Raw genomic sequence first — 22,210 nt, forward strand, 5'->3', positions numbered from 1 at the left:
TTCAAAGAAGATTCCAAGGTTGACCCGTCATAGCAGCTTGTGGTTGAAAAAAAAGCCTGTGTTGTACATATGAAGCATAGCTCTCGTCAAGAGGTGCACCAAACAATTCAGTTCAGGTATTTACTCTCCTAATACTTTGAAAGGAATGTGCATTGTCCGAAACATTAACACTTAGATGCTTAGCGGGTGTTTTCATGTAGGTGTCTCCCAAAGTGAGGGCCAATGGTCTGTTTGTAGAAGGAAGTAACTCAAATCAAACTGTGTGCTGTCAGTCAGGGTACCAGACGTCAATGATGATTTCCCACCAGTAGCAGCACCAGGGAATTCCTTCCCTTTCAGTAGAATGGGGCACCAGGTCCTTGAGGGGCCTTTTTCCGTTACGTAGAGTTTGCATCCTGAAGATCCTGCTAAAGGCATGCTGTGAATATTTGTATTATGCTTTGTTCCCCACCTCAGGTGCTCACACTATGCCATCAATTAATGGATTATTTATCTTGTCTTTTCCAGTATTCATTTATTTTAATGTCATTATATCGGCCTTTGCTTAGCGCATGTCTAGTGTTGCACTTTGGTCTAGAAATATTCAGGGCTCCCCTTGCCTTGATCTGCAATAGGCCCCTCTGCATCTTCAGCCAGCCTTGATCCCGACCCTCCCTGTATCTTCTGTACTGAACATTATATTCTGTATTTTAGAGGCGTTTGATCCATTGGAAGAACAAGATTATATTGACAATAAACAGATCAAATGTTTAATTTTATAGAAATGTGTGGTACTAGTCTAACTAGAGCATTTTAGTGACAAATTCATATGACTGGAAAGGTCCTTCAGGGTGATCTTTCGGATCTGGTCGAATCAATAGTGCTCTCATTGACAACAACAAAGTTTCCCTATGATTAATACGATTGGCTAAGAAACCTTTCCTCTCAAAACACGTCATCCAGATGGAGCATGAAGAGTCTCAAGCACGTGTGCGTATCATGAGTGACACATTTTTATCTACACAATCCTGTCGATTCATCAGTGAATCAAATGAAGTGTGTAAGCTATGATGTGTCAGTGAGATCGATTCAATGAATCTGATCCTGTAGGGTGTTCATTGTTGGTCGCAGAATTGGTTTACAGTTTGGCAAATGTTTGCTTGTGACAATAAATTATAGTTACTTAATACCACGCAGGGCGACAGGATTTGGGCAGTTTGTAGGCAAGGTACATATCAAGAGATCCCTCTTGAAAAACTTGTGGCAGCACACCATTGTCACTGTGCCTAAGGTATCATAAATCCTTGTGTGAATATTGAGAAAACCAAATGTATTTTCCTTTAAACAGTGGGTGATGTGTGTCAGTTGTGTAGATCCTGGATAGGAATAACTTCCTCCACGAAACGCATCGTAGGTGTGTGGACGACAAGGTCACAAGTTCCTGCATTTGACCAGTATACTAGTGTGGGGGAGGGGGTTACCTGTCATGTTCATTGAATGGTGTCGCTTCCCCGCGATAAAGCTTGCTATTGTCGTCATATTGCCACGTATCAGTGTTTTGCCTGCCTGCTGTTTATTCGTTTTTCCCCCAACTAAAACCATTTTATTTGCGTGAGACCTGTGCTATCGACATATGTGGAGTGCACTCTGCCGTCTGTATGGCCAGTGACCTTTCTCCCGTATCTTGTCTTGTCTTCTAGTGGGCAGCTGATGAGCTGTCTGGGCACAGACTTCCGCCACGGGGCCGGGGTCCTGGATGTCTCGTATGAAACCCCGTTCACCGTACTCTCGTGTGGTTATGACACGTTCATCCGGTACTGGGACCTGCGCTCAAGCACGAGGTATGTATCTGCATATGAATCCCACGTTCGTCCATGCCTCAGCTCACGCGCTCACCGCTGAAATACATATTCGCGCAAATAAGGACTCTCACACAACTCTGAATATAGTATAAAAGGTCACCTTTATTACCAGGACAGCCAAAGACAGACCCGCAACATAACTTTTCCAACAAACTTTATCTTTATTTATTTCTCCAAACCTTTCATATAACCATTTCCTTTTTCCAATTCTTTCTTTTCCGATAACATAACTTGTTTTGATACCATCCTTGAGTTTTCCTTCTTCTTTTTCCATCTCTTCCCCCACCTACCCTCCCAAGCCCTCCCCCTTAGAGAAAGGATGAATCCGCTCTAGATTATCCAATCCCCATCACACACGCCGACGAGACAACAAAAGAGTCTGCCTGAGTTGTCCTGAGGTGACATCCTGACACATTGACCTAACTCAATAGGTAGGCATGCCTGCACGACTTTATGATCAAGCTGCGAAAACTTTCTTTGCAGCCTTTTTTTTTTTTTTTTTTTATTTTTATTTAACAACGTAAAGACACCACAGACACAACAAAAACACCAACCCTTGATTTGTTGAAATCCGGGCGGGTGGGTGGGTCAAAAAGCGACTCCACAGTTCACCTCACTCGCTCAGAGTGACGTCGCCCTCCCTCCCCACCCTTCACTTGACCCTAAACCCCTCCCACCACCCAATCAGGTCGCGTGAGGTCGTCCCTCGCGCGAAATCCCCCAGGGGGACATTGGCTTTGCCAAGTGCCCCTGGGGGCCCATCGCGCAAATAAGGACTCTCACACAACTCTGAATATAGTATAAAAGGTCACCTTTATTACCAGGACAGCCAAAGACAGACCCGCAACATAACTTTTCCAACAAACTTTATCTTTATTTATTTCTCCAAACCTTTCATATAACCATTTCCTTTTTCCAATTCTTTCTTTTCCGATAACATAACTTGTTTTGATACCATCCTTGAGTTTTCCTTCTTCTTTTTCCATCTCTTCCCCCACCTACCCTCCCAAGCCCTCCCCCTTAGAGAAAGGATGAATCCGCTCTAGATTATCCAATCCCCATCACACACGCCACCCAGGAAAACCCTTGAGTTTTCCTGCCCCACCCTCAGAAAACCCTCCCCTAATGCAGAAAACATAGTCCGCTCAAGACAATACCTAATGACGGAGAAGGAAAAACCTCATTTCCCCAACTTCTTCCCTTCCTTACTTTGGTTTGGAGCACCACAAATCGACACACCAGAGGTTGGCCAACGTATCTCTGAGCTCCATCAAGTAGTATGACTGCCCCATTTGTGATAGATGAACCCCGTCTTCCCTTAACAAGTGCATCATTTCACCATTAAAATGCTCATGGGCAATGACCGTAATTCCCATTGCCACACAGTATGTCTTCAATGCTTTGTTAACTTTCTTGCGGGCCCTCTCAACCGCGGCATGAACCCTGGCACCCCTCCACTGGCTCCTGTACATAAATTCTGTCCACACAAGCCTGGCCCCTTGCCATCTGTCCTTAATCACAGCCAAATCCAGCTTCATCTGCTTGATTAAAGCAAGACCTGAACACTCCACCAAGTCATTTTCCCCCAAATGTAGGATCAACAGATCTGGAATGCCCCACACTGCAGCCATTTTGTTCAGTACTGAAAACAACTCCCCCCATTTCATTCCCCCTAAGCCCTTCCAAATCACCTCATGATCGTTGCCATATAGTCCCAGCCCTCTCCCACACAGCTGCTGTTCGGCAAAGTTCGCAGCCCACTTTACTATAGAATGGCCGACAATCCATGTCCTCTTTTTTCGAGGAAAATCCGCCACTCGACCTGTGATGGAAAAAGTAACATTAACTAACTGACTTCCACAACGAGTAACTCTTTTTTTTTTTTTTTTTACAACCGGACATATTTAAAACAACAATTCGATTTCCATCTACCAATTCGCTGCAAATCTTCTGCCCCCCAACCCAACCTTGCCGCTTCTGTAGCCGCACCTATTCGGAACGAATGCGTCCCAAAACAGTGCGAATTTTCACCCACGAAAGTCAATGCCTTCCGTAAAACCGCTAGAAACTGAAAACAAGTTAACTGTGTTTTGTTCTTATGGCAGAATATCCCACCCTCTCGAAACACTCCTGAAGCCATAAATGCCTCCCACTCCCCAACAGGACAGCAACCCTCCACCCCACTCCTGCCCAGTCGCACCAACATCCCTCTTCCTGCCTGGTCTGTCTTTGACCTTCTCAATGTGATTTGCAACACACCACTACCCAACAGAGCAATATCAGATGACCGGATCCCTTCTTGATTACGTAACCCCAATAATTCTGATATCCTAAATGCACCGAAAAACAACCATATCATGCATAACTTGAACCGAAACCATTCCCACTCATCATAACAACAGGAGGGCAACCCCCCAACAATTTATGTAACAAATTGAACGTAATGGGGGCCCTCAACTTCTTTGCCTGCCCAAAGGACCTCCCAAAACCCTTCAGCATTTTCTGTAAACGAAAACCTTTCTGCACCTCACACCCCAATTCTAGCTGACTATAAAATGAAATGCCCGCTAACTTGCCAGAAATGGTGGAAGGCGACAAACCTTTATCTATTAAACTCAGAACAAAACACCACATAAACTTTTCATCCCGCACCGCCGAGCCATCCCTGCCGTGCTGTGCGGTGTAAATCAAAAAACCAGACCATGCTAGCTGATAGCTGCGACGCGTGGCTTCTGATAAGGACTGCTCCGCAAACTCTGCCATCCTCAATTCCCCAGGTCCCACATGTTCGGCGGAATCGGTGTTCTGCATTGGTCCGCTCCAGGCGCCAACTCCCGAAACCTCTGCCACTGGCAACGAGACAAAGCGTCGGCAATTGAATTGTTGACACCAGGGATGTGTTGGGCTTTAAACACAATATTCAGCTGCAGAACACGCAACATGAAGGCCCGTAACAATTGCAACACCTTTAAATCCTTTGCCCGCTGCCCGTTCACCAGAAAAACCACCGCCATGTTGTCGATGTGAAACAACACGCAGCGGTCTCTGAACTCTTCGCCCCAAATCTGCAGCGCCACCAACAAGGGAAAGAATTCTAAAAAGGCAATGCTGCGGCCTTGCTGCAACCACTGTGCCGGCCACTGCTCTGCACACCACCTTCCGTCCCAGAACACGCCGAAACCTAAGGCCCCAGCCGCGTCCGAGAATATCTGCACTGGCCAGACTGTGTCCTCAGACACAAAATTGATGGACACGCCATTGAAATCGTCCAAAAATCGTAGCCAAATGCTCAAATCCTCCTTGATTTTTGCTGTCAAACGTATGTGGTGATGCGGCAAGTATGCCCCAGCCAACGCAAAGCCCAGCCGCCTGCAAAATGTCCTGCCTGCCCTGACAACTCGACAAGCAAAATTCAAATAGCCCAGAAGCTTCTGGACTTGCCTCAGCTGCACTTTTTTAGCTCCCAGTATTTCATGCAAAAAAGACCTGATCTCTTGTACTTTTGTTCTGGGCAAACGGGCCACCATCTCCATTGTGTCTATTTCTATGCCCAGGAAGGTCAACCGAGGCGTTGGGCCTTCCGTTTTGTCCTCCGCCAAAGGCACACCAAACTCTTTAGCCAAGTCCTGGAAACAAGCCAAGACTTTAGTACATTGCCCCGTCTCCGCTTTGCCCACAAACAAAAAATCATCCAGGTAATGGCATACAGCTGCGTGATCTGAGCGCTGGACTACACACCATTCCAAAAATGTACTAAATGTTTCAAACAAGGAGCAAGAGATAGCACAGCCCATGGGTAACACCCGGTCCACGTAATATTCTCCTGCAAAGTACATACCCAGCAAACTAAAATCAGCTGGATGAATAGGCAAAAGGCGAAAAGCGGCCTGTATGTCACATTTTGCGAGGTCAGCTCCTACCCCTGCCTTGCGCACCAATGCCAACGCGTCATCCACTGACGCATATGCCACTGCTGAATCGGAAGTGGAAATGAAATCGTTAACTGACAGCCCCTCCGGCCAAGACAGATGATGTATCAGGCGGAACTCACCCTTTGCCTTCTTCGGGATAACACCAAGTGGTGACACAATTAGGTTTGGTAAGGGACAAAATTTGAAAGGGCCAACTACTCTGCCTAATTCCACTTCTTTCATTAACTTCACCTCCACCACCGACGGCAACTCCTTAGCTGACTTCAAATTATCAGCCCAACGTGAAACTCTGGGGCCTTGATAACCAATCCTAAAGCCGAGTCTAAACCCCCAAAATAACTTGGCCGCTCCTTCCAAATCCGGGTATTTTTCCAATGCGCTCAACATGGCCTGTAACCTAATTGGAGTAGGCGCCTTTTGGCATAAGAGGCGGCACAGATCCTCTCCCCCCCCTCTGGCCCCTACCATGATCTCCCGGGTGTTGGTTAGGGAAGCATTGGAAGACAGCATGTCTGCCCCCACACTGGGAGCATTCATGTTTAAATTTACAATACTGGCGCACGCAGGAACCTCTGTTGAAGCTCCAACATGCTCCAGTTGTGGGCAACTGTCCACGTCCGACGCCAATTGCCCCTTGTGTGGCGGGACGCTGAGAAAAGGGCCGGTAAGGAATCGGCAAACCACTGGCTGTGTGGATCGTGTTGGCAGAAGAATGACCTGTCATCCACTGCAACCACAACTCCTGATCAACCTCCCCCCATGGCTTATCGTGGAATAAACCCATTCGCGCCCTAAACTCCTCATCGTAGTTCAGCCAAGCGTAACCCCCTGCCTGCAAATGTGCTTTTCGTATGACATCTAAATATTTGAAAAGCGAAACCGCCCTCTCAGGGTACCGTTCACTGTATACGCTGGCATAAATCAAAAAGGCCGCTGTCCAGTTTTCTATTGTTTTAGGAACTTTGGGACGACGGGACAATTCAGCCTCCTCCTCCTTAGAACCTTCCTTTGCTTGCAATTCCCTATGAAGGAGCCGAAACACATCTACATATTCATGATCCCAAATACGCTGCCTAGTTCTGGTTGACAAATGTATGCCCAACGGCATTGATACTCCCATGTAAGGCAATCTCGTACCACTCACTTTCGGCAATTCACTCTGTTCCGAACTAGTAACCGATGAACCCGGGCTTTCATATCCCGGCCTCCCCCCATCCCCTGACACTGCCTTTACATGTTTGCTTTGCTGTGAACCTGAGCCGTCCCCAACCTCCACCCTCACTGGACCACCCTCTGCAGGCGCCCCACCTGATACACCTTCCAACGGCCGTGTCCAAGCAGCCCACCAGTCCGTCTTACCTGCTGGTAACTGCGCAGACCGTTGCCGAAAATCCTCCAGACCATCACGCCGATGACGTCCGCCTTGCATCCCGTGTGCCGGTGAGAGATCCGCTCCAGAACTCTGTAACACACTGGTAGAAGTTAAACTCGTTTCCCCCCTCCCCACCCCAGTTCTACCACCCTGAGACAGACCACCTCTCGTCCCATAAACATTCTCTTTATCATAATCACCAAACTCATTTTCGAGGTGTTGTTCACCTTCCGACCTTACCAAACTCCTACCTGGCCTATTGCCAGACGCCAAGTTAGTAACAGCACCTTGAAACTCAGACTCGGGCCTCCGTGCAAAGCGCCCAGTCGCTGATGTGAAATCCGCACCAGATCCGCCTCTCAAACTCGCCCCCCCCCGAAACACCGCGCTCTGCGGCGCCGCCTGTGGATAGCAGAACTGCTCATCTGGTACCATACCAGCAGCTCCAGAAAGGTACTCGCCGCTCGAGCGAGGACCCACACCATACTTACCTGCCTGAGAAGCTGAAATACCCGCCCTGCCTGACCCAGGCAGCTCTGTATGTTCCACCCACACCCATTGGCCTTGTGAAATCGCAGACCCCATGCTATGACATACCTCAGGACACACAAGCGGGGGCCTGACATTTGAAAACATTGAAGTGGCTTCTTGCACCTGCCTGCCCTCCCCCTTGTCACCCCTGCCCCCCCACCTCCCACCCTTGAACTGCCTTGCTGGTTGTTTCCGTCGCACCCCACCCAACCCCTGTTCCTCCTGCAAAAACTGAACATCATGCGTTAAATCAACATTAAATTCCTCCTCCACCAATTGTCTCGGGGGGCCCCTAGGCCGGGGAACAAGAATGTTCTGGCAGTCCTCGAACTCAACCAGCTGGTGTTGCTCATCGACGTCAGATGCGCCTCCCTCGACCTCCTCGCCTTCCTCCACTCCAGAAAGCTCATACTCCTCAGCCTCGCTATCGCTGGAATAGTCCACTAACATTGGACTCCGCCTGGCAGCCTCTAAATCTGGCGCAATTTCAATTTTCTTTCCGCTCGCCTGCTGCCCTGCTGCCCTCACAGGTAGACCTGAGGTAGCCCTCATGCTAGGACGTGGCGCAGACTCGCAAGGCTCCTGGGACGTCGACGCTCTCTGCGCTTCAAACTCCCTGTCAGCCTCTCCTTCAAACAGCTGGACCTGAGACACGCGCGTGTCAAAACTCACACCAGCGCTGCCTCCTCGCCTGCCAGCTCTACGACGAAGGGGTGCCACACTGACACTGCGGCCCCCCCTGAACTCACTTGGGGCTGACAACGAGCGCGGGGGCGGCTGCTTCTTACCCCGGCCTCCTCGGCTCGTCGATCGCGCTCTCCTGACCCTCGCCGCTGACGTCCTCACGACGCTGTCCTCCTCCTGACGGTCGCTGCGTGCCGACTGACAAGCCGCCACCGCCCGAGACACGCCTTCCGCTGCCAAGCGACGTGGACGCTTAACCACAGCTGTGTCAACGAAAGCGCCGGGCCTCAACAAGTCGCTCCTCCCTACCGCCACCAAAGCTCGCACTGCTTCCAGGGCAATCTCCTCCGACGACATGTTTCAGCAACTGACTGAAATTCTATCTAACAAATCACTCGCAACAGCGACTGACAGCTCTGACAAGAAGTAAACGGGCGCCTCAAAAAGCGACTCCACAGTTCACCTCACTCGCTCAGAGTGACGTCGCCCTCCCTCCCCACCCTTCACTTGACCCTAAACCCCTCCCACCACCCAATCAGGTCGCGTGAGGTCGTCCCTCGCGCGAAATCCCCCAGGGGGACATTGGCTTTGCCAAGTGCCCCTGGGGGCCCATTCACCCACAGAGAGTAGCACTAGAAAAATAAAGGATAATTTTGGAAACTGACTTTTCAGTACTAGAATTTAAATGATTACCCAATGTTATAAACAAAAATGTAAAAGGAGGAAGAAAGGTTGTTTCAACTTAAATGTTTTATTAGTTTTTTTTAAATTATTTATTGTTGTATTAAATGCATTAACGTTACTTCGCTGATTGTTAGAGATAATCGTTTGCGGTGATTATTGTATTAGTGTTACTATTTTGAAAGGGATTCGCTGTGTTAGGGATAGTTAGTCCGTGGCACGCTTGTTACAAATAAATACTTGCAAATGTAATTATAGGCATGGTTTTATGACCATGACTTTCCCTGTATTTATAGTTATAATGATCATTATCGCAATTATTATCGTTGTTGTTTTTGTCATTTTTTGTAGTGTAATTGTTATTTTTGTTGTTGGAATTAATATTGGTATAGTTGTGGTTATTTTCTGACAGTATGTGCAGCAAGGGGTGCTTAAGGGCCCGAAGGCTATTTCAATATTTAAACGTTGTGCCCACGAGTTGGGGAGGTAAATTCTGGAATCAAAGTTGTCCATTATCTGGAAGTGTTTAGCTTTGTTTTATAAACTAAAAATAACATTTCCCAGATTAATTAATTCTTTCTTAAAAGTCAAAAGTAAACCAAATATACAATATTCCTTAAAATCAATCAGTAGTTGGCAAATGTAATTTCGAGGATTGGCACAATCTGACGTGAGCTAGGCAGAAGTAAAACGTGATACACAGAGAAACTTATTTTTCAAAGATTTGTTTGATAAGGGTGTGGATACTATTAAGGAACAAAATCCTCTGTGACTCATTCTATTTGTAGCAGGAAATGTAATAACAAGCATTGGCAAACCAAATATGTCTTGCCTTTTTAACTGTTTGGCTTTGCCAGTGCTTTTTTGGGCAATGCTGTGCAGCATCAGGATGGTGAATTGAAAAAATTATTTTTTTGCATGAAAACGGAGCAGCCCAACAGCAAACTGCTGCTAAGATGCCCTCCAAAAATACTGTAAACAGTACTTTAATGACCTAGAGGGGTAGTGGAGCAACGCTGGAGTGGGTGGGTGAAGCAATTTGGGGTTAGCAAAGGGGAGTGGTTGCAAAGCTTGAGGGGGTGGGGAATAAAAAAAAAAAAATAGCCAGGGTTGGGTAGGAATGAAAACGGTTGTAAGCATAAGTTGCAACGTGTAGTGCGTACGCCAGGTATTTGAGAGAACTGAGGGTCAAAACACATGCACTCACTTGGAATGTCAATAGCAAAAGAAAAAGTTGTTGCCTAAATGTGAGCATTTTAGACCTATAAGCTATCCAATCAAATGCATGATAAAGAAGCTATGTTACAGGGGAGGGACAGAAGGAAAGCCATTGAATAAGAAGTACTCAAAATGAGTGGGAAAAAAAACTACCCGGGGAGAGGATGTAGCCTTACGGCTAGAGCGGTCGACCTCAAAGCTGAGGAACTGGGTTTGAGTCTCGACAACGGCGCTCAACTTCCTGTGATTCTGAGCAAATCACTTCATCTACCCGTGCCTAACAAAATCATGTATCAATCTGTAACAAAACTGGTGCTTATGTAAAGAGCTCTAATACCTGATCTCCTCGGGACTAGTTTGCGCTATATAAAACTCTTTATTTTTTATTTTTTTAAAACACTGGTAAGCATTGGGCAGGCCCCGAGCCCACCGTAACGTTTTGGCTTACCATGCAAAAGGTTTTTGCAAATAGACAGCTAAAAATGGGTCTGTATGTGAGATTTAAAACCTTGTTATTTAACCACAGCTCCGTTTGCAGGGGCTATCACCTCCCATTCTCCCCACCCCCAGGGTGCATAGCTATGTATATTTATAAATCCATGCTTGTCTGGCAGAGAATCTGTTTGCCTAAGTACGCTACTAGTAGTACGAATGCCCTTTCTGCAGAAATTAATCCTTAGCAGGCCACCATGTTTTTGCCCAGCATGGCATTGTTTTTTATTTTATGACGTGCACGAGGGTTTCTTTCTGCACATGTAGCACCGTTGTTTGTTTTACTTGCTCTCGGGTTAGCCATACATCAGAGAAATAGTACTTTTTAAAATAGCTTTTAATTGGTGATGTAAGGTCCTCAAGGATTTTATTTGTGAAGACATTTGCAACACCTTTTGAGGTTATGAGCAGTGCAGAGGGGTGGGAATTAAGGCTGGGAGTCTACCTTAACTGTACAATTTCAAGAGTTAGCAGGATTTTGGGAGTAACATTTGTATCACTTCGAATGAAGTATTTTAATTCCAAAGGTTTTTACAAAGAGATGTCAATTTGACGTCTTCCAGGCCAACCATATCTCCACATGGACTAACGTTATTTTCAATGGATTTCAGGGGCCTGGTAATGATATACATTTTGAAATTGTATGTGTCACATAAATGCACATTAATCCTCCGCACACTACCCTCGAGTTGGGTGTACATCTTGCCCTGTATACAGAACCACTCTTCATGGTGCATGCATGGTTGTGTGCTTTGAGAGGATAGTAGGGCAGCTTGAAGGACTCTAAAAGAAACCAAACTAATATAACTTGTGACCACGCCTTTTACTGACAGGGCATGGTAAAACCCTTGCCATGTGAAAATTACACATAATGCTACTGCACACAAGTCATGACCTTGTTCCATGACACCAAGTGGCATGAGCTGAGCCTACAAGCTTGATGCAAGGTAATGTTCCCTGAGCCCATGCAAAAAGGTATGTAGGCTTAGGTCTTATTCCTTGGTGCTTAATTTCATAAAGGTGAGAGAAATGGGCAACCCAAATGTCGACTTATACACTTTTTTCTTTGATATTGATTTGTGGTTTATTTTAAGAAAAAGTGTCGCAATTGTTACAGTGAAGGTTTTCAAGTGCATAATAATTACCTTCTTGTTTCATTGCATGTATTGTATACAAGTACCCTGAAAAATTCTAATATAAAATGTAATACTTTCATATATACACCCGTTTTTGTCTGTTCTGTACACCTTTTTAGGTCTCGCCTGTCGATGCGCATGCGCATCGAGCTTGCGAGCCTATTGCGGCGTAAACAACTTTTAACTAAGCAGCAAGGAATCGTGGCGATTCCTTGCAGTGCCCGTGACTTTTAAGCTCAATGCGCATGTGCATTGAGCTTAAAAGCGCGTGCACAGCCGCAATCACCGTCAGCCGCATTCCTCCGACACCTTTTGAAGTGAAGCTTAGCTTCACTTCAAAGGCCCGGCTTCTTAACACCCACATGCCGCTCTCCCCGCTCCGCCCCCTCCCCTGCCCGCCTTGTGCATTTCTTTCTCGGCCTTTAGTCGTCACTCTCCCTCAGAGCCTCCTCTCCACCCCCTCCCCTGCTGCTCTTTCACGCCCCCTCCCCTGCTGCTCTTTCACGCCCTCTCCCCTGCTGCTCTTTCACATCATTTTGAGCGCAAGTGAAAATAGGGCTGGAAATTTTGTTGCAGGGCTCGTTTTCATTGCTCATCATTGCGCACCTTTTTATTAGCTCAGCAACGAGCCCCACAGTTTCTTTTCAGCATTCAAGGACTCTGGCATGGGAAGCCTCAAGAACAGCGTGCGATGGCAACTCCTCCCGGTCTGGCCTTTGCACCCTATTGTGGAATTTGCGTCCCACCGAAGCCCGCCTCACCGGCTCTTCCAGCAGGCTGCTTCATGTAAAATCCCCCCCTTGCTCTACTTGTAATCACTTGACTGTAAGGGACGTCTGCAAATAGCAGTACACAACACAGTAAAACCAACATGCAGGGATTGGCAATTTAATTAAACTCACAATCTCGGATGTGCAGCTTGGGGCACTGCATGGTCTTTTGTTATGAGAAGCCTCGAGAACAGAACGCGGTAGCCCTTTCACCCAATCTGGGCATCGCAGCCTAGTCATGGAATTTGCGACCTGCTGAAGTTCCACCCAACGGCTCCTCATGCTGGCTGCTTCACAGGAACAAGCCTCTGCTCTATTTACAATCACTTGTTTATTTACATGACTGCCACGGGAAAATAGAGACGCCGATCAAAGGGGGTGAATAGAGAGGACCCTATTCCATTTACTGCTTGTTCTGAACGCCAGTTTCACTTTCGCGGTTGCGTCACTTTCACGGCCGCGCAGCCAATGCTTGTTTTTGTGAGCTTGGGAACTGAAGACACTGATTGCTTGATATTTTGATTTTATTTGTATTATGTTATTTATAGTATGTGCCTTTCCTTCCAGCTATCCGCTGCAGAAAGCCTGCATTCTTCCTTGTTTTAGCATTCTCCATTGTGTATCTCTCCTCTCGTGCTGCTGCTTGTTCCCGTGTGCGCCTCCCCACCCCATTCCATGTTGCACTTGCCCGTATACTTCTCCATGTTGCTTCCACCCTCCCCTGTCGTTCTGTGCCCCCCTGCCCTCCCGTGTGTTGCTTCCTTGTGTCACCCTCCACTTGTTGAATCCATGTCCCCCGCCTTCCCTGTGCTACTTGCGTGCCCGTCTGCCCTGCCCATGTTGCTTCAGTGACCACACCAGCCCCCATATTGAGTCTGATCCCCCTGTTGCTTCACCCCATTACTTCTGCTCCTGTTGCTTCCTCTCCATTTACACCCAATTAAAAAAAGTGTTTTGTTTTTAGTTATTGATTTGAATTTCTACAGTAACTAAAAAAAAAAAAAATTTTGTAGAGAGGATGCAGACTGCTATGTAAAAGTTTTTTGTTTTACTTCAGCCATGCTGCACAGCTTCAATGATGCTGCACAGTGTGGTATTCAACCATTGCCAAAGCCAATAAGTCACAACGATGATACCTATTGACTTTGCCAGTGTTTGTTGCAGTTGCCTTTATACAATGTTTAGGTTACAGTGTAGCATTGTAACTTTGAACAAGGAGTGCTTGGTTAGGTTGTGATTTAACCTCGTCGCATTCAAAACACAATACTCCCAATAAAATTTGTGCGCTTTTAGTTAAAAGCATGAAAATGTAACCAGCCATAAAAGAGAAGGCTCCGAGATAGGTTAGCGAAATATCACAGGAACATCAAAAGTGCTGAGGGGGCCAACAAGCATATACATGCTCTACAGCACCCACCCAACGACCAGGAAAGCACTTTTTATACTTTAATTTTTAATATGCTGGTCCTTAGTACACAAGTGGCATACAATAGTTTACTTGCACCTGCATCCTTCAGACTACAACTCCCTTTCAGGACTAGTTACATTTGCGTCTCTAACTGGATCTGCCCTTAACAGTACCAGTGTATACTTTCTGTCCATCTGTGGATTCCTTTGGCGTTTTACACCCCAGCACACTGCCCTCCAAGAAGCCTCGCTCCTTAATGAAGGGCTGAATGCCAGGGGTTGTGGCAGTGGCGGCTGGTGGATTTTGGAAGTTGTTTTGCTGGGCATACAGTAGCAAACGCCTCAGAGTTCAAAAGCACTCCATAGCACCCAGCTTCAGGCTTTGCCAACCCCTGGGCCGTGTACCTTCACAGGCTTTCAAATCATCCGTGAGCACATACCCTTAAACACGAGCTCAGGCATGCAAGCTAACATACACAGACACAGTCGCAGGCACGCACCCACACAGAGACAGTCATACAGACATACTCGTGCACTCCCCAGCACACAGATAAATACACACGGGCTGTTAAACACAATACGCATTAGCATAGCCAATAGGTCTCGCCTTTGGGACCTTATAAGTGTTTAACCATGCAACAGTTAATGTTGTTGCACCAAGGATATTGTGCTGCATAGCTAAATACTTATAAGATCCCAAAAGCGAGACCTATTGGCTATGCCAATGCAACGCCACTCAGCCACGCAACGCCACTCAGCCACGCAACGCCACTCAGCCACGCAACGCCACACACACACGCAACGCCACTCAGCCACGCAACGCCACTCACACACGCAACGCCACTCACACACGCAACGCCACTCACACACGCAACGCCACTCACACACGCAACGCCACTCATCCACGCAACGCCACTCATCCATTTGCAAAACGAAAAATGTCAAACTCTTCTATTGCGAGACCTATTGCATTTTCAATGCTTGTTTAGATTTACTCCATATGATTGTTCGCTCTTGAACGGAGTTGTACCTGTTTACAAGAAATTGCCTAAAAGAATTGACGAGCTGAAAGAAATCAATTAGCAAGCATATCTTCCATCTTGCTCCCAAATTGTATCTTAAAATAAACTAATCATTCAATTGAATAAATCCCTTGAAGGCACATTTACCCACTCCTCTTACTTTGCCCGAGCCCTCAAGGGTAGTATGGATTGCCCATTTCTCTCACCTGAATAAGATGGTCTGCCTTCATCAGTGTATAGTGTCTGACACAAGCAATTCATGTTCTACGAGACCTGGCAGAGTTGTATGTATGTAGTGCAGTGTATGTAGTCTTCTTTAAACTAATTAGACATCTTTGAAAAACACTGAGCTCTGGGAAGGCAAGGGGTAAGTGAGTAGAACAAAGGTTTCGAATAAAAAAGCTATTGTACCCTCACACTCACTGCTGAAGGAAGAAACAATTTAATGCACTTAGATGGCCTCTGATCATGCATCCGCAATCTACTGCTGCATACAGATCTCAGCTTGAGATATCTGGTGCATTACAAAAAAGGTAGAAAGAAAAAGTGCCAATAAACCTTTTCCAGTCATTTGGTTGGGGTCAAGAGCTTTTGTCTGGTTGGCCTTCTTCTTGTAAATGGGAATCTGCAGGCAATGCATCAGGAGTAAGAAGTACAGGACTGTCAGGACTGTGCAATACCACTAGGATGGGCAGATCTAAGACCACCATTATTTATAGAGGGGAATCTCTCCTTTCCTCATACAGGGTAACACTGAATAAACGGCACAGTGTTTTATATTGAGCACGCATATACATGAGGTTTTCAGATACTCTGCAAACTTTACAGAGGTGCTGATTGATCTTTTACAAAACCACTGCCATGTGCTCCCAGTGTAGGACTACTCCCAGTGTATGACTACTAGCCATGTGCACCCTATCCAGTTGGCATTGTCATTTCAGGTTCCAACGCTTAAGCTAATTGCTGCAGCTATTGCGAGGGGAACAGCTCGAGTAAAATACAGAAGTTCAACACTCTTAAAATCGGAGGGCTCTCCTTCCATGTCTTACAGGTTGCTCAAGTGCTTTTTTTAATCCTGAACATCAGACTACCATTGGAAATGCATTCCATCAACAAAGCTTCCTTTCCATAGAAATTACTGTCAGATATTTTATTCAGAGTGATCATCATGCGATGTGTAGAAAAATAATAATTCACCACATAGGCAAATCTCGGGCCTGGCATTTTTCTCTAATCTATTCTGATGTGGATCTTGACCAGGCTTGATCTATTAAGTGGGCTTTTAGTAATGTTATTGCTCACTCAGCAGCCTTGTTTCTTTTGTTGATAAATACATGGTAAATATACAGAGATCTTTCCTTATTGTGAGTGTCAGCTTGAATCATTATAGAAATAGACATGTATATGGTTGTTGGCATAGTTTATCTGGAATTTCAAGGTATTGAGCCTGATTATGTTTGACAGTTGGAGCAAGCAGTACAATTATAAAAGGGATCTCTGTTTGATGCCATATATTCATACACAGATTCCTCCAATTGCTCTTTTGTGATCTTTGAAAGTGATGTCTGTGAATTAATGGTAAACGAAAATTCAGAAACCACATTGGAAGAAACCAAATATTGGAAAATCAATTTTAAGGAAATACAAACATTTTAAAGGAAAGATAATGTTAAGGAAAAATCCAAAATTACATTAAACTAGGGTGGAGTTTAGGACTACTGTGGGATTTTGGGGTTCAGGGATGGGTAATGTTTATAGCGTGATAGGGTTCAGGAATATTTGGAGTTCGGGCCTAGAAAGGGGCTTTTAGGGTTTATACATGGGTGCAGTGTACATGTGCTGAGGGGTTTTTAGGGCTCACGAATGAGTGGTGTTTGGTGTGTTAGATGGTTTTAAGTTTCAGGGATGTGTATAGTGTAAGAGTGTTTAGGGAATTTATGGTTCATGGATGGGTGGAGTTTAGGGTTGGTGGGAGTTAAGGTTCAATTATGGGTAGTGTCTGGGATGGTGAAGAGTTTTTAGGGTTCAGGATGGGGTAGAGTTTAGGGTGGTGAGGGGTTTTAAGGATTTAGGGATGGGTGGAGCTTAGATGTAGAAAGGGGTTTTTAATGGTCAAGATGAGTAGTTTAGACTGATGAGTTCTAATGGGCCATGGTTGGCTGGTGGGTGTTTAAGGGCAGTGAGGGTTTTTTAGGGTTCTGTGATGGGTGGCGTTTGGGTGTACTGAGGTGTTTTTAGGTGTATGGTATGGGTGGGGTTTAGGCATAGAAAGGGTTTTTCAGGGTTCAGGAATGGATGGAGTTAGGGCTAGTGAGTGATTTTATGGTTCGGGATGATGGATTTTTGGGGTAGAAAGGGCTTTAAGGCTTCTGAGAGGAGTATAGTTTAGGTGTCCTGAGGAGTTTTAAGGAGTCAGCGATAGTTGGTGTTTATGGATGGCGGTGATTAAAAGAATCTGAAGGAATTTTTTGACAGTGTAAAAGGTATAAATCGGATATAATGGCCCCTGAAGTAAAGCACTGAAATATGTCAGACAACTTTCTTAAAGTAAGACCAGCAGCAGTTGCATTTACACTTAAAAAAATAAGCATTCTATAGTCCATTTTGACCAAAAAGACATCCTGGAAATTGGTTTCTACGAAAAGATAAATGCTATTTGTTCTGAAGATTTCCATGAAACAGTTTAAATGAAATGGTTTCTCAGTAATGGTATTCCATGAATTTATTTTTCTATGAAATCAAATACAACCCTTTGACAGGGGTTGTATTTAATTAGGTATTTTAGGCACATAAGCTGTCAGGAACCCGATCTTGTGGGCCGCCGTCCGCGCAATGCGTGGGAAACGGCACTCAAATCAAGGCCGAACCACAATCCCCAGAGGGCAATGGGGCACCTAGCGCGTGACGTCAGACGCGCAGAACCGGACATTTAAACCCGGAACCCGGCTGGAACAGAGCCGATAATTTTGCCGAGAACGAGTGATGTTGAGGAGAGGCTTTTGTTCTGAACCGAGGTGGCCGTGAGTAATTTTCTGAGTGTGTGTTCACCGGCTGGTGACACACGGACCCGCGCTCTGCGAGGCTGCGAGTGAGCTCGTTTATGATACATGCGCAGTGGTGTGTGTATCGAGTGACATTGAAACCTGTGTTTGTTTTCCCTGTTTCTTGGAGAGAAAAGCGGCGGCTTTCTCGTGCAGGGAAAACGGTGATCAAACCTACTATCGTGTAACATTTCAAACTTGACAATTTATCCAATGAGGTGAATTGGATGCGTGGCATAAGTGTTTTTGTGGTTACATAAACACCCCTTCTGTTTACCGGGAAAAAGCATTGCATTTCTTTGGATAAGGATGTGCATAGGCACGAAGTATATTGTACATAATTGAACTGTGAATTCTGGGGTACACCTGGACTTGAAGGTGCCTGGAAACTTGTACTCATTACAACGTCATTTCTTTTGAAGACAACCTGTGTTTTGCTTTGTATTATAATACAGGAGAGACCAAAGGGGGGTACCTGGATACGAGGAAAGAAATGGCATACAACAGAGGGTACACATTAAGTGGTAGGTGTGGTGTAGGGTTAGCTTGAGTTTTGTAGCCAAATGTTACAATGTCTAAAGTCATTCTTTTGTTCTGTAGAATCATTCCTCGCCATTGATAGGACCTCACCTCCCTCTCCTGTAGATCAAGCCTGTGTATTTTCCTTTACAGGTATGTTAATGTAATGTTATGAGGAACTAGGGGATCAGTCGTAGTTGTGTTAAACACCTGTTAAGATAGGGAGGGGTGTAATTCTAAACCTCTTGTTTGTCGTTACAGATCTCCCTCCCCGCTGTTCCCTTCCTTCCCCGCGCTCACGGGATCATCCCGGTGGTCTGTGATATTTATTATCGGGCCGCGGGGTGGTCGCGGGGGTGTGGAGCAAGGACGTTCAACGCAGCCCCGAGGAGTAACGTGTGGAACCTGACAGAATTATCGGCCCACGATTACGGTCCTCCTCTTGGCTGCATTGATCGATAATGGCTTCACTTGACGATGTTATGGCCGCCTTGGCCTTGGTACAGACAGAACTAGCGGCCTCCAACAGAGAGGTCGCTGCTTCTAGAACCGAAAACGCTCAACTTAGAGCCCGTATGGATCGGATTCAAGGGAATCCATTCGATGCAGGGGCTAGCAACACCGCACCATCCTCCCTAGTAGTAGAAATGCCCACACAAATCCCGCTAGCACCACCGGAAAGGTTCTATGGGGATAACAAGAAGGTGCAGGTGTTTATGACGCAAATACTTCTGCACTTCATGTGTAAGCCCAAAATGTTTGCCACAAACCAGGCCCGAGTGGCCTTTTTGATTTCTTATCTGGGTGGGGAGGCAGCACAATGGGCAGTTCCTGTAGTCAGAAGAGACGACCCTTTATTATATGATTGGGACGAGTTCAGGGTGGAATTCAAGAAAACATTTGATCGCAGAGCAGAAACCTTCTCAGCAGACCGTGAGTTGTTGGTGCTCAAACAAGGCACGACGGACTTGGTTTCTTACCTCAACAACTTCCGTCGTCTTGTGGCAGAGACGGATTGGCCGGAGGTCAAGCAGTCTGCGTTGTTCTACCAAGGACTCAATGATGAGATGAAAGACGTGCTGGCACACATAGACCCTCAACCCCGAACTTGTTCGGCGCTTATTGAACTTGCTCTCCGGCTGGATCACAGGATTCGGGAACGCAAAGGAGAAGTGCGTAAGAAAGAGCCGATCATCGTAAGTCACGAAAAGAGCGGAGGGGGCAGCGAGAAGCCCACTTCAGCACAGGACGCCATGGAAATCGGGGCAGTCCGAGCCTCATTGACCTTTAGCGAGAAGGAACATCGGAGGAAGAACGGGCTATGTTTGTACTGCGGAAAGAAGGGACACTACCTACGGGAGTGTCCGGTAAAGCCGAAGACAGGAAGAAACAGAGCTGGACAAACGGCAGCGGGGACCGTCGAGAAGAAGACGGAAAACTACAACGCTTGAGAGTGGAAGAAGGGGAACCCTCAAGCCCTATTGTCATCCCTTCAGTCACAGCATGTTGCGAACAAGAAAAGACACATGTGTTCCTTCCACTGGTGATGTTGTTGGAGTCAGGAGAACAAGACGTAAAAGCAATGGTGGATTCAGGGGCCACGGGGTGTTTTATGGACTATCGTGAAGCAGAGAGGCTGGGTATCCCGCTTATAGCTAAGAAACAGCCCGAACCAGTGTATGCTGTCGACGGTAGCGAATTGATAGCCGGCCCCATAAAATACCATACCAAGGAAATCAGGTGTATCTGTAAGGGTGTGCATCAGGAAACCATTTCCTTTAACATTATCCAAGCCCCACAATACGGCATCATATTAGGGCTTCCCTGGTTACAGAAACACGAACCCCAAGTCCAGTGGACTTCGAAAACAGTCCTTTTTACTTCGGAATACTGCAAAGAGCACTGTTTGGTATCCTCTGCGAGTCCGTCTCAGGCCTTGGCTAGGGTGTTCAATATAGCCACAGCCGCAGAGAAAGAAGTGGAACTCCCGTCATGTTATGCCGCGTACGCCAAGGTGTTCAGCGAGGAACAAGCAGAGGCTCTCCCGCCTCACAGAGACTTCGATTGCCGGATAGATCTGGTTCCCGATGCGGTAGTACCCAATGGCAGGATATACGCCCTTACTGTTCCCGAGAACGAATACCTGAGAGCGTATCTGGATAAATACCTGGCTCTGGGGTACATCCGTCCTTCGAGATCTCCAGCTTCATCCCCGTTGTTTTTTATTCCGAAAGCAAACGGTGACAAAAGGTGTTGCATCGACTACAGGGCGCTCAACACAGTCACGGTGAAGAACCAATATCCGTTACCCCTGATTCCTGTTCTACTGGAGCAAGTTCGAGCAGCCACCATCTACACCAAGCTGGATCTGAGAGGGGCGTACCACCTGGTTCGCATAAGAAGGGGTGATGAATGGAAAACGGCCTTTAAGACGCGGTATGGGCTTTTTGAATATCTCGTCATGCCCTTTGGGCTGTGTAACGCACCGGCCGCGTTTCAATACTTCCTGAACGAAGTGTTGCGAGAGTATTTGGACCTCTTTGTAGTCGTCTACATAGACGACATTTTGGTATACTCCAACACAACGAGAGAACATCAACGTCATGTGAGCCTGGTGCTGGAAGCCCTGATGAAACATCATCTCTATTGTAAGATCACGAAATGTGAATTCCACGTGAACACCGTTGAATTTTTGGGAGTGATGCTTACACCATCTGGCCAGATCATGGCAGAGAGAAAAGTCCAAGCCATCAAGGATTGGCCTCGTCCATGCACGGTCAAGGATGTCCAATGCCTACTGGGATTCGCGAACTTTTATAGAAGGTTCATTGGGGGATTTTCGGCCCTGGTTGCCCCCTTGACTCGTCTAACACGAAAGAACGTTCCGTTTGTTTGGTGCGAAGAAGCACAGCAAGCGTTGGATGGGCTGAAAGAAGCCTTTATCAGTGCTCCAATCCTCACACATGCAAACCCAGACTTGCCGTTCATTGTTGAAGCTGATGCCTCTGAAGTGGCCCTGGGGGCGGTTCTTTCGCAAAGACAAGCACACACAGGTGTTTTACACCCGATCGCCTTTATGTCCCGAAAACTCAGTCCGGCGGAGATTAATTACACTATCGCCGAGAAGGAGCTTCTGGCTATCCGAGACGCCTTCGTGGAATGGAGGCATTGGCTCTTGGGAGCGGTGCATCAAGTAACGGTCTATACGGATCACCGCAATTTACAATTCATAAGAGCTGCCCGACATCTCACGCCCAGACAATTACGCTGGATGCTCTTCTTCGAAGAGTATCGATTCATCGTGACCTACCGCCCTGGAGTGCACAACAAGAAAGCTGATGCCCTAACTCGTCAAGAACATCCGACGTTGCATACACTGACTCCGACCCGATCCATAATCGATCCAGCACAAGTCGTGTGTGTCACACAAACCTGTGACTTCCTCCAATCCTTACGATCTGGGATCCAGTCCTGCGTCTGGAGAACTTGGCTACGGCATCATCCGGAATGGAAGTTGAGGCAAGGAATTGCCATGAAAGGGAAACAAGCGCTTGTGCCTACCAA

At 46.6% G+C, this 22,210-nt stretch overlaps 1 protein-coding gene across 1 annotated transcript in view; it reads left to right on the forward strand.

Moving 5' to 3' along the window:
- The window catches only part of FBXW4 (F-box and WD repeat domain containing 4), a 729,974-nt gene that overhangs the window by 609,824 nt on the left and 97,940 nt on the right, over positions 1-22,210 (forward strand). Inside the window, exon 7 of the mRNA XM_078643617.1 lies at positions 1,680-1,820. Coding sequence (XP_078499743.1) covers positions 1,680-1,820 — 141 coding nt within the window. The remainder of the gene's footprint in view (positions 1-1,679; positions 1,821-22,210) is intronic.

The sequence above is a fragment of the Lissotriton helveticus genome, chromosome 5_1 (genome assembly GCF_964261635.1).
Source record: "Lissotriton helveticus chromosome 5_1, aLisHel1.1, whole genome shotgun sequence".
Taxonomy (NCBI): domain Eukaryota; kingdom Metazoa; phylum Chordata; class Amphibia; order Caudata; family Salamandridae; genus Lissotriton; species Lissotriton helveticus.